Here is a 12,979-nt window from a genome sequence, read left to right as displayed (position 1 = left end):
CAGCCATGCAGATAATCTAAATATTAATATTTTATCTCTAAAACTATCCAATACAATGTTAATCACAAAGTCCATGAAAAAGAATAATAATGACATACAGAAACTCTTGTTTGGCTGTGCTTGTAGGAGATGTAGGAAAATCCTCCAGTCTACAGATGAAGATTCAAGAGAAAGCAGGAAAACAAAAAGGAAGCAAATAAACATTCATGCATAAATTAGTTACAATATGACCAATCATCTGGAAAGCTTTTATTTCCCATTTTAAAAATTTTCACTCGAAGAACTTTTTCAACTTTTTGAAGTTCCATTTCCTTTTAATTGAAACTAGAAATGAAAACCCAAAGAATAAATTCAGAAAGTCTTATTAACACTATTAGAGTTTGGTAGTGAGTAATAAAGAAAGTTTTATTTTTTTAATGAAAAAGTTAAGGGATCTGGCTTGACCTCTTTTTTTAGAGGCAAAAAAATATCAACTAATACTTAAAAAATTATTTTATAAATATGTTTTGCAAATTTAGAGACTATTTGAAGCCTTCTCTTAGCTAATGGAGATAAGAGTTTTGAAAGGATGGAGTAAATAAAACACGGGAGACATTTAAGGAAATTTGTTATATTTCTGAATAGGTTAAAGTAACCATGATACTTTAAATTCAGAGTCAACAAAGGAATCATGAAACCTAAGTCTGTGGTGACTTTCTTTGAAGCATCATAGTGAGGTAGAAGGTGTGGAGATTCACGCACCTCTTCTTCCTGACTGTATGACTTGAAGCATTTTAGGAGAACACTCTGATCTTTCCGAATCTCGATTTATTTATTACAGTGGGGATAAAACCGCCCCAGTTAATAGGATTATAGTGAGGATTAAATAATGTATATGAGGTTTCTGGTCCACAATAGATGCTCCTTTAGATTGTAATTATACATAATAATACCCCTCCTCCCATTCTGAATAATCAGAAAATATCTATCTCACAACTACTGGAATTTCTGGTCTTTAGAAAGCCAGCTTAGGAAATGTGATCTGGACCATTTAAGCAGCTATAATGAAATATACTCTTTGGTTCTAGATACACAAGTCAAAACTGCCCCAGCAAGATTTACATATCCATTTCAGGAAATGTTCCCCAAGACAGTCATCATATTACCCATGTATGACATGTCATGAATAGACCTGTAATGAGTCAATTTTTGACTAATATTTAATTTTTATAACACTGAACTAGATCCTCTATTTTGTAAATATTTAGCATGACAGATGCTTTAAGGGACAATAGCAGGACATTAACTAGTTACTAAAAATGAGCAAATTCTCGAAATTGACTAAATTATCAAAATACAATTTGTAGTTATAGTATAAAACTGCTCCACTGAAGGGAAGTTAGGAATGAAGGTATATATTCCCAAGTGTATGAGCAAAGTCAATGGTTAAATGTATTGACAACTAATTAGTGATCTAAATATCATGTGTAAAGGTAATTATTATTAGAACAATTTTGGACAGATCCACAAAGAGAACATGAAAAGGTGAGAGCAAAGAGTCAAAAGAAAAGCAATATGGAATGGTATACTCACTGTAGAAAGCTTATTTATACTATTAGGAGGGTCTCATAGGCTTTATTGTTAAATACTTTAAAAGAAAAAATGGCAAGATAAAGTTTTGAAACCCAGCATGAATACTGGGTGATGATTAGTTAGTAAAATCAAGAGACAGCCTATTTTCTGATTATAATTTTGTTTTACTTATTTGAGTTATGTGAGCTCTTGCATCTTATATGTTTAGCTGAAATTTACACTGTAATCATTTTTCCTGTTACACAATCTTAAAATGTACCGGCAGTCAGTTTTTTTAGGGTGGCAGGACTGGCAGTAAACCAATTTTATAAAGAGAGCAAATAATTTTTTCTGAAAAAAAATTCATTTGGTGACATTCTTAGTGATAGAACCACAGTATCTGACAATATTATATAAACCTCAAGCCTTACTAGGTACGGGATTCATCCAATGAATTTTAAGTTTCCTATAAAACTATAACAACTTTAATAATCAAAAAGACAACACACTTACTGTATATTTGGTGTAATCCCTTCAAGCAGCACAATATTAACCCCACCGATATGAGCAGTGGCACATGTCTCAGTCATCTTTTGATGTAAAACATCTTAAAATGTGGAAAAAAAACCAACTATGAATTCTGGAAATTTAGTTGCACTTCATATTAAAATTTCATTTCATCCATAATACATTCAGTGACAAAAGATAATTTTAAAGATACAATGAAATTTAAACTATTCGAGAACAAATTTTTAAAAAATTTCCTTGAAGGTTTTTCCTTTCCATCCATTCACATATATGTATGTGTTATGTGTCAAAACTGGAATAATGCAAAATATGTAGTTTACGATGCTATTCATGCATTGAAGAGCCTAGTGCCATTAAATAGCCCAATGACATTTTAAATCTCAGAACTAGTAGCACAGAATATTTAGAAAAATTTTAAACCATTAAGAATAGGAAAAAACTATGTACACTAGCACTCTTGATCCATATAAATGGGAAGTTCCATTTTCTGAAGAAAAATCACCACGTAGGAATTTATGAGACATGGCATTGGCTTTCTTCAGAAAAGTGGCACTCCAGTATCAGGATGTTATCATACCTTTCATTTTTTCCTTAAGTGTAAAACTGCCATGAATCCTCTTCAGTTCCGATTCCATTGTTAGCCCACCAATGTCTGCCTCCAGGTGTGTGCGGTTCACCATGCCAATCCCAAACACTATCAGAGTAACATGCTGAGGTTCAGCAGTTACCAAACTACGTTTCCTCTTAGTCACACTAGTATTGTCTTGTTCATTCTCAAACACAACTTTACATGTCGGCTCTGTAGGGCTCCGAACTCCTGTAAGTAAATGGAAATATGTGGGCTTAGATACTGCAAAATGGAAGGACGCTACCTTGCTTTTCTTTCCTTTGCACTCCAAACTAGCCCTCTTTGTCCTCTTCTCCACCAAAATGATTTTTGAAAATTTCCACTATTTTCCCATGGTCATATTTGAAAATAAATAGGAGACTCAGGTATTTGAAAGCAGGTCTATCTGAATTCTTTAAGAGCTGACTGTGTAAAAGTTAGAAAGGATGGGAAAAGGGGCAGTAGAATATCTGATCACCATCACTGTTCTCTCTCCTTGGTGACTGCCAATTCTATGCTTTCAATTATCCATTTCTTATAACAATAAGAATATATGATGAATAACCGGTCTTTTTTTCTTTTTAGTATTTTTTTAGTATTATTGCTGTTCTAAACAGATTTTTTTAATATAAAAATATCCATTACCTGCTGGTCCAAATGTTTCTGAAGATTTTTCCAGTATTCCTGTTGGATCAGAGATAAGTGAATAGAAGTTAAGCAATTTATACATATTCTGCCAGCACTCAGCTGAAGGCTCGCTTTGTTCTGATACCGTAATTGAATCAGAGTCATCCATGTGGATAGTCATATGATCCACCACATCTTTTGAACCTTTCCTAGACACTTTTGAAGTTCTTCTTTCAGATCTTCCTAATGAATTTTTGTTTCGAGACTCCTTTTTGTTATTCTCGTTGTTGGTCCGTTTGTTCTTTGTATTATTTACTCTATTGCCACCGTTAAGACTTCCCCTAGAACTGCGGCTGAAGTCGGATGAGCGGAAGTCCCGGTGTTTTCTGGTTTTGAAAGTAGGTGTTGGGGAAGCTGATCCGGCTGTGTACCTGCTAAGTTTAATGTCAGTCTGAGTCGCTTTGATGTCGTCTATCATTGTACTAAATTGATGAATGAGACGAACTAAAGCCATATCCACATGCTGGCTTATTGACTGACAGGAAATAGTAAAGTTGCAGTGAAAAGTATTATAATAACGCTTATTGAGATCATGAAAAGAAAGAGCACTGGTAGAGTTCTGAGGGGTGCACACGGATTTTTCCATTACAACAGCGCTGATGCTAAAGGTTTCCAACATCAATGCCGGTTTGAACTCAAGTGGAGGAAGATTCACATGGCCTTGCCTAAAAATGTGGAAAAAAAAAAAAGAAAATGACAAGGTTTTCTTTCTTTTTCCCCAGAATCATAGAGTCTTTATTAACTTGTTAGCAAAATAATCTCCAAGGTGAAGTATGTTCTAAGTTAACACACTTCTTATTTTTACAAGTTGGAAACTAGGCCTTAAGTCTTCTTTCTTGATCTTATTCTATGTCGAGTCCAAATCACACTTATATACAATTCAGTAATTTTAAAAATGATTAAAATGGGTGGTATGTGTTAGTCACTCAGTCATAAATGGGTATTTTTCCAGAAAAGACATACAGATGGCCAGCAGGCACATGAAAAGATTTTCAACATCACTGATTATTAAATACAAATCAAAACCATGATGAGATATCACCTTATGTATGTTAGAATAGCTATCATCAAAAACAAGTGTGAGAAATAACAAGTGTGGGCAAGGATGTGGAGAAAAAGGATTCTCATACACTGTTGGTGGGAATATAAATTGGTATACCACTATGGGATACAGTATATAGAGATTCCTCCAAAAATTAAGATTAGAACTACCTTATGATCCAGTTTTCTTACTTCTGGGTGTTTTTCCAAAGAATACAAAAACACTAATTCTAAAAGATATATGTACCTCTGTATTCATCACAGCATTAGTTACAATGGCCAAGATATGAAAACAACCTAAGTGTCCACCAATGGATGAAGAAAATATGACAGACACACAAAGTGCACACACACAGAATACTACTCAGCATAAAAAAAACGATGAAGTCCTTGTCCTCTACAACATGGATGGAACTTGATGGCATTACGCTAAGTGAAATAAGTCAAAAAGAAAGACAAATACAGTATGATTTCACTTGTGAAATATAAAAAACAAAAAGCAAATAAGATAAATAATCAAACCAAACAAAACACACACAGATACAAAGAACAGAGTAGTGGTTACCAGAGAGGTAGGTGCTGAGGTAAGGGAGGGGAGAACAAAATGAGTAAAGGAACTCAGATGTATGACAAAAGGAAACTAATCTTTTGGTAGCAAGCATGCTGTTGTGTATACAAGAGTAGAAACAGAATGTTGTGTGTGTATATATATATAATGTTATAAATCAATATTAACTCAATAAAAATAAATTTTCAGAAAGTAAATGGAGTAATAAAAGAAAACAACTGAGTATGAAAATGCTGGCACTTCCATCTAGAAACTCTAGATATGCAGCTCATGGAACTCAGAGAAGGCAAACTTACTGGCATAAAGATGTGGTCATGACAAAAGGGATGAAGCTATCCCAAAGAAAGTGATGGGGGCTGAAAAGAACTAGTGAAGACATTTTACAACACTGAAAGTGCAAAGCTAAAACACTGGAAATTGCTTAGAATGGAGTATAACATTTGCCAAAGGACAGAAAAGATGCTCCTTCTGTGTTGTAAGCTACATGATGTAAGCAGACAAGGACTATACAAACTACCCTCTAGTTTTTAAAAAAGAAAACATTTTAATTCTCAATGTTTCTAATGTTTTAAACTGTATGCACTTATATCAGTTTTATTATATTTTTTATTTTCCTATACATGTATAATAAACAGTAAAAGACTTTCTACTATTTTAAGAAATATTTTTCCAGGTCACAAAAAAAAGGTAATTTTCCCCCTTAATCTTAATAATCATTAAGGTCACTTCTGCAGTGTTTCAGCTTGCCTGGTTACTGTTATGGTACTACACTACTGTGAAAGACAAGGCTATACTCTCAACATGACGTCTACTCTGTTCTTAATGGAAAATACTACCTGCTACCAGTCAACTCAGAAAGGAGGTCAGGAATAAATTCTAAGAATAATATATAAAATTAATCCATAAGATCATAAAATACTACTACAACAGTAAATAAAGTGTATTTATCAACATATGTGCTTTGGCTGACCCTGATACATGTAATTTTCATGGCTTCCCTGGTGGCTCACTGGTAAAGATTCCACCTGCCAATGCAGAAGTCATGAATTCGATTCCTGGGTCGAGGAGATCCCCTGCAGAAGGAAATGGCAACTCACCCCAGTATTCGTGCCTGGGAAATGCCATGGACAAGGAGCCTGGAAGGCTATGGTCCACGGGGTCGCAAAACAGACATGACTTAGTAACTAAACAACAACATACATGTACTAACATCTTACAAAAACATATCTAAAAACAGGTCTCACAACCTAGTGATAAAATCAACAAATTATTAAGAAAACGTAGCAACTATTTCTGTTAAGCGGAAGTTATCTTTTCATTAGGCTATTAAAATTACTTCCACATAAGCACTAGAAGAAAGCAAAGTTAAAAAGCAGATATTACAACTTTTGTACAAATTTTTACATATAACCAATAATAATGCAAGACACCTTCTTGCTCTTTTGCCTTTTCTCTCTTTGGCCGTGTCTGAATCCACAATATCTGCTCTAAGGCAGTCCAAAGTCCCTGAAAATGAAAGGTGTTCTCCGAAGTACATTCGGTAGCAGAGTGGCATTGTGTCCTGTGACTGGATCCCTGTATGACTCAGAAGAGGTTTGAAAACAACCTAAAAGATATAACACATTTATATTAGCTCAGTTTATAATTCAACATTTATTGTGGCTATTTTTCTTACATATTATCTCAGTACATATTATTACTATACTGTGAAGGGAAAAAAAGGCCTTGAATAATAAATATGTTCTAATTTTACTTAAAACTTAGTATTTTTGAGCACCTACTATGTGCCAGCCATCTTCACATTAATCATAAATACAAAGTTCCTTGATTGTGCTTGAGTGAAAGTACAAGGAAAATAAAATTAGTTTAAATCATTCTACTTCTTGTTTTAAAAAAGGCATGGATATCTACTGTGTTTCCATAAATATCTGCTATAAAAGGTTCAGAAAAGAGCTTATCAATTTGCTGTTAATATAAAAGCATTTTATATGTTGTATTTTTAATAGTTGATCTATTTTTAAATGGTATCCCTTGGTTGCAAAAGTCATTTAACATTTGCTGACAAAGAACTTTTACATTTTAAGTATCATATATGCTGTGGAAATACATCACTCTGGCTAAGTCTCTAGTTAACTGAACCTCATAGTCACTAAGTGCTAACCCAAATAAAAGCAACTCTATGTATTCACAGTAGATCAGTAATAATAATCCTGACTACTCATTCTCTGCTGCATGGTTCCTTTTCCTTCTTCTACATCCTAAACTGCCTTCATTGACTCCCTTCTCTTTTTCGCCACACATTCTCTTTTCCTGAGCTTAAAAAAAAATCTGTCAAAATGGAGATGTGCCATTTTTGCAGTGAGCCTCCAGTCTACATTTTCACTTGTCTCTATGTTACCTCATTTGTTTGTGCTTAGGAAGACAGGCTACTTACTACTCCTGTGAATGCCTGAAGGTCTAGAATGACAGAATTCAGACAATTCACTCTACACTGGAAATTTAGGGAGAATTTTTCTCTCCCTTGTATATTTGCTTGGCATACGCTTTCTTGGGTTTACTCTTTCTTGGATTTGATCTTTCATCCCAAAGGAAACACTCTTCAAGGTTCAAGCCATCCTCCATCTTTCCTAATCTTTGTTATCTGTATGACCCCTAGTTAATCATGCAAACCCACCAGTCATTTTAGTTCTTTCCTTTCCCCATCCCAGATTACCATCCTAAAAGGCTTCTCTGGCCATGGAAATAACCAGTGCTTTAATTCTGAAGTTAGGGGACTTCCTTTTTCTCTCATATTCTTACCTTAAACTCCTTTTCAGCAATTTCCAAGACTGCATATTACATCTTATCACCTCACTTATCTTGCTACATCTGCTTTGGATTAATCCTCTTCTATTCCTGCTGCTGCTACTGCTGCTAAGTCGCTCCAGTCATGTCCGACTCTGTGCGACCCCACAGATGGCAGCCCACCAGGCTCCCCCATCCCTGGGATTCTCTAGGCAAGAACACTGGAGTGGGTTGCCATTTCCTTCTCCAATGCATGAAAGTGAAAAGTGAAAGTGAAGTCGCTCAGTCATGTCCGACTCTTCGCGACCCCATGGACTGCAGCCCACCAGGCTTCTCTGCCCATACGATTTTCTAGGCAAGAGTAGTTCTATTCCTATAGCTAAGCTAATAAGGACAACACGAGGTTCTAAATAACTAGACTTTCAGCAGTATTTGGTAATCCTTCTGTGGATCTGTGGTGAGCTCTCTTTCAATTTCACTCCAACCTTTATAGATATTTAAATCACCTTACATAGTTTTTTATTGTATTAGTTAATATTACTGTCTCTGGTCGATTTTAGAGTTTTATATTTAAAATACTATAGTTGTCTCTAAAAATGTATATTGGATGCTAATAAATACCATGAATGTTTATCCAGGCAAAAACAAACAAAAATTATTTCTTTTCTCTTAAAAAGAAAAAAAAAGTGAAAGAATCCCTAAAATAGACTCCAATTTATTGGAGTATTGAAGAAGTAAATCTCAAAAAAGTTTAAAAGTGCCTGACACATTTCTTAATGTAAGTCACCTCCTACTGTGATAGAAAACTGAGGCTGTAAATTTGCAAACTTATCAGTACAGTTATGAATTGTCCATACTGCCTTCCCAAACATTCTCAGGGGGAAAAGTACATTTTATGTCAAAAAGTTATCTCTCTCTATAAAGGACTCTAAATTCCAACACTTCTCATCCCTCTCTGAATCTTTCTCTATCAGTTTGCCATTTTTTTTTTTTTTTTAGAACTCTCTTAATTCGTCCTAAATAAAAAATATGCTCAGGTCTCCTTCATCCTGAAAAGATAACACTTCTAAATACCTATCTCCCACTCTCTCATTTGCCTTGGAGAATTTTGTTTTCCACTCCCCACATTTAGTCAATTAAATAAGACCTCCACTGTATTTCTCTTTTACCTTATCAAAGGCATGACCACCTAAGCTAAGAGTTTCATTACCACTTCCGTGAGCTATTTTATTAACTCATCTTTTCACTTCTAGTTTCTCCATTTCAATCCACTTAACACATTGCTACCCATACAACATTTTCACATGTACAATTATTTTTCTGTTCTAAAATCTTCAATGCCTCCGCATTGCTCACTCAAGCCTTCACAGAACACTTAAAGCTGTAGGAAATGATTAAACTTAACTTTCTAGTCCTATTATTTAGCCAGTCTCTATCCCCAAATAGCAAGAATGTTGCTGTATGAGGCAGACTAACTATATACCATTTTTCAGTTTAATGAATATCTATATATGCTTAATTTGTATTTATAATTAACCTATGTACTTTTTAAAGGCTCCTCCTTTTACATGAAGGCTTTAGGCAGATAGGCAAGGAAAAAGATTTTCAATGGAATTCCACATGCACACACTTGATGGTTCCAACTGCTAAGGACTGCCTAATACACAGTCACTATAGTTAGGGGAAAATGGAGTGGCTCACCTGAGCATCAGCAAGCTGTACAGCAGGAAAACCTTGGTTGGCTTCTTCTACACCTGCCACATCATCCTGACTAGTGCTATGCTGAGAATGTGTCCCGTCCAAAGTATTCTGGTCACTAGACAAGACAGTGTTGAAATCTGAGGCTGAGGGTATTGTAGGAAGATTGGGTGCAACACCTAAAAGAGTAAGTATTCAAAAATAAATTGTAAATTCTTGGGAAATGAAAATAACATAAAGGGATACAGCAAAGTAAACTTATGAAGCTTGTATTATATTACCAGACCATTTAAATTGAGAAGGAAAAGAAAAACACATTTTCAGGTTATTTTACAGACACTAATAAAAAGTGAAATTAAACTATATTTTCAGAATAATATCACTCATCTTCATACATGAAGTATGTATTAGAGCCAGTCAGTCCAAAATATAAAACTATAGGGCTGGAAGAACTTTGAAAAGCATTTTGATATCCCATCAGCTTTGCACAGAGGAACAAAATTATAGATAGGAGCATGGTTATATGGCAAAAACTATAAGTGTCACAGAATCCCCACATATAATTTTCTTCCTAACTATTATTTCTCAAGGCAAAACAAAAATAAAATGGCATCTCTTCTTTCTTCTGTACTCTGTTATCTATTAACTCGTCAGGCAACAGATCTGTGATAGAGAGGAAATGTTCCTTTTGGCTCTCCTGAAATTTAAACTCTACAATAGTGAGATTAGCTGCAGGAAAGTGCTGAGAGCTGGTGGAAGAACCAGCCTTCTATCTCCTTCAGTCAAGGGCTAATACTAGGAACTGGCATATCTCTGCACACCTAGAGTCAGAATTAGAATTGGTTGCAGATTCAAATGTGGTCCACACACCAGCCAAAAAATAAAACATACTGAGTAGTCATTTATCAGTCACTTTTCATAATTTCGTATTTTTGTTTGAATAGAATTTAAAAGTGATCCAAATAGATGTTACAAAGATTAACTTCAGCTGCCCAAAGTAACTAAGAACAAAGGCTACTTCACATATTCTTTTAAAAAATATATACACACTTTCACAATAAAATCATACATACCTATAGGACATTTGGAAAAATAAGAGAAAAACAGAAAATGATAGGAAAGGACTGACTCCATTTATGTTATTGGAAACAGCCACCAGTATTTGTTTGTGAATTCTATGCCTGTTTTCCTGCTACTTATAAAGACCCCTTTAAAATAAATTTTCGTTATTTGTTTCCCTCCTTAAGGGCAAGAATCTTACTTTGTTGCTTTTAGTACTTCTTTAGATTTAATTAAATACTTAAGTAACTATAAAGAGTATGTGCTGCTGTCCTTAGTTGTTCTATCATGTCTGAGTCTTTGCAACCCCATGGACTGTAGCCCGTCAAGCTCCTCTCTCCTTGGGGATTCTCCAAGGCAAGAATACTGGAGTGAGTTGTCATGCCCTTCTCCAATGGATCTTCCCAACCCAGGGATTGAACACAGGTCACCTGCATTGGAGGCAGATTCTTTACCTTCTAAGCCACCAGAGAAAAATGTTTATTATTACTCCGCAGAGGAATCTGGATAAGCTGAAAGTATTTTCTGTATTGTAGGTACATGATATCGTCATTATACTTTGCATTTTTTCATTTATCTCCTTTTGGTACTTTGAAAATTAAACCAGACACATTAAATGGAAATTTTAAACTCTTTAAATTATATATATCTCACATTTGACATATCTGCCTTTCCACAAGAACACTAAGCTACTGCTTATGACTCTCTCAATTGCAATATTATCAAAGGCATTTCGTAAATGGGACAATTTCAACTACATGGTAAACTTAAATCTTTGAGATAGTTTTAACCATCTTTTGAAAAATAGGATTTACTATAACTTTACATGCACCCCTTAGACAGTTAAGTAAAATAACATGATAGCTCAATACCTGTTGGGAGACTATTGTGTCCTGATTTTGTGACAGGAGACTCCTGTACCACACTTCCTCGGTTACCCACAGCATTTGACATCCAGTTATAGAAACTCACAGACGATGGCTCAGATAACAAGGGGTGTTCAGATAACATATCAGAGGCCATTGTGTTTCCTGAAAATAAAGTTTTACTGAGTATAGCAATACTTATGTATTAAGGAGCAGAAAACGTGATTTATGTAATCATTTTCAGAAACTCAGGTTAAATTATCTTCCTTTTGCATATGTCTTTAAAACTCACTACATACTCTTGGCATTTGGATATTAAGGCATTAATAAATAATTTATTGAGACTATAATGAGAATAGATTCACTCTTGGCTGGTCTAGACAGCATTACACACCATGCCTAGGTTGAGAGTAACAGCAAATGCTACAATTTAAAAATGGAAACTAAGAAACACCAACAAATTAAATGGAAGAGTTTCCCACAAAACATTCTCAAAGATAAGTTGTCATACAAAAGACTAGGTATGCATCCAAAATATATATCTGAATAAACATAAGTCCTATTTTTTTTGTTTTGTTTAAATCTCCCACAGAAGTAAACTGATAATTGTCAGAACTAAGGATATACCTGTTCTCGTCAGGGAGCTACTTTTCACTGCTGCACTACTTCTCTGAGGGGTCCCTTCCAGAAGGTTGTGCAAGCTTGGAAAACTTCCGGTCAGGTAGCTGAGTAGGCTTTCCTTCCTTGGACTCTCCTTAACTGGTACTCCTGCACGTCCCACATGCACTGGAGAATCTGTGGCAGTGTCACCACTGGTATAGCTCAGAGAATGGTACGGATGAATGCCCTACAGAGAGAACAACATGGGGTTCTTTCTTATGCACATAAAAAAGACTATGGATAACCACAATGACTCACTGTTTTTATTACTACATTATTCACATTAATACCACAGTGTCTACCTAAACAGTTTGTGTCTACTAGAACTGCAGTGAATCTCAAATGTATGTAACAATGTTTTAAAACTCTACAGTACAATGCAAAGGACAGCATTTAGTATCATTCACTTAATTTTAACAATGATTAACCTCCCTTTGGGGGCTTTCCTGGTGGCTCAGTGGTAAAGAATCTGCCTGCAGTGCAGGAGACACAAGAGACAGGGCCTTGATTTCTGGGTCGGCAAGATCCCCTGGAATAGGAAATGGCAACCTGCTCCAGTTTCCTTGCCTGGAAAATTCCATGGACACAGAAGTCCGGCAGGCTACAGTCCATAGCGTCACAAACAACTGGACAAAACACTCACAGCTACAACTCCCTTTAAAATCTAAAGTGGGAGTCTAGTATCAAGACATATATCCCAAAATTCTTCATACTATACCACCCTTCTTAATACTCTGATAATAAATCTCTGTGCTAAGACCTGATTCTCTGTGAAGCTCTAATATGCCAAAAAGAATTTTCAGCAATTCTCTGAAGAAAATAAAAAAAATCAAAAGTTACACAATTGACCAATCTCTATCTGATCTGTCACATCTAAGACTGGAATTCCAGATCAGTTTAAAACAGTACAAAGAAAGACCATGCAGACAG

At 35.2% G+C, this 12,979-nt stretch overlaps 1 protein-coding gene across 3 annotated transcripts in view; it reads right to left on the bottom strand.

The window, feature by feature from the left end:
* The window catches only part of KIAA1109 (KIAA1109 ortholog), a 202,471-nt gene that overhangs the window by 72,620 nt on the left and 116,872 nt on the right, over positions 1 to 12,979 (bottom strand). For 2 of the 3 annotated variants that reach the window (XM_018061504.1, XM_018061506.1), the window contains 8 exons: positions 12,017 to 12,236; positions 11,396 to 11,554; positions 9,468 to 9,643; positions 6,413 to 6,588; positions 3,332 to 4,038; positions 2,657 to 2,896; positions 2,065 to 2,158; positions 99 to 149 (listed from right to left, as the gene is read on the bottom strand). In XM_018061504.1, the coding sequence (XP_017916993.1) occupies positions 99 to 149; positions 2,065 to 2,158; positions 2,657 to 2,896; positions 3,332 to 4,038; positions 6,413 to 6,588; positions 9,468 to 9,643; positions 11,396 to 11,554; positions 12,017 to 12,236 (1,823 nt within the window). The remainder of the gene's footprint in view (positions 1 to 98; positions 150 to 2,064; positions 2,159 to 2,656; positions 2,897 to 3,331; positions 4,039 to 6,412; positions 6,589 to 9,467; positions 9,644 to 11,395; positions 11,555 to 12,016; positions 12,237 to 12,979) is intronic. The other variant, XM_018061505.1, reaches the window with a different exon arrangement.

The sequence above is a fragment of the Capra hircus genome, chromosome 17, assembly GCF_001704415.2.
Source record: "Capra hircus breed San Clemente chromosome 17, ASM170441v1, whole genome shotgun sequence".
In the NCBI taxonomy this organism is placed as follows: Eukaryota; Metazoa; Chordata; class Mammalia; order Artiodactyla; family Bovidae; genus Capra; species Capra hircus.
The sequence above is the reverse complement of the archived record's forward strand: the minus strand, read 5'-3'. Positions and strand labels throughout refer to the sequence as shown.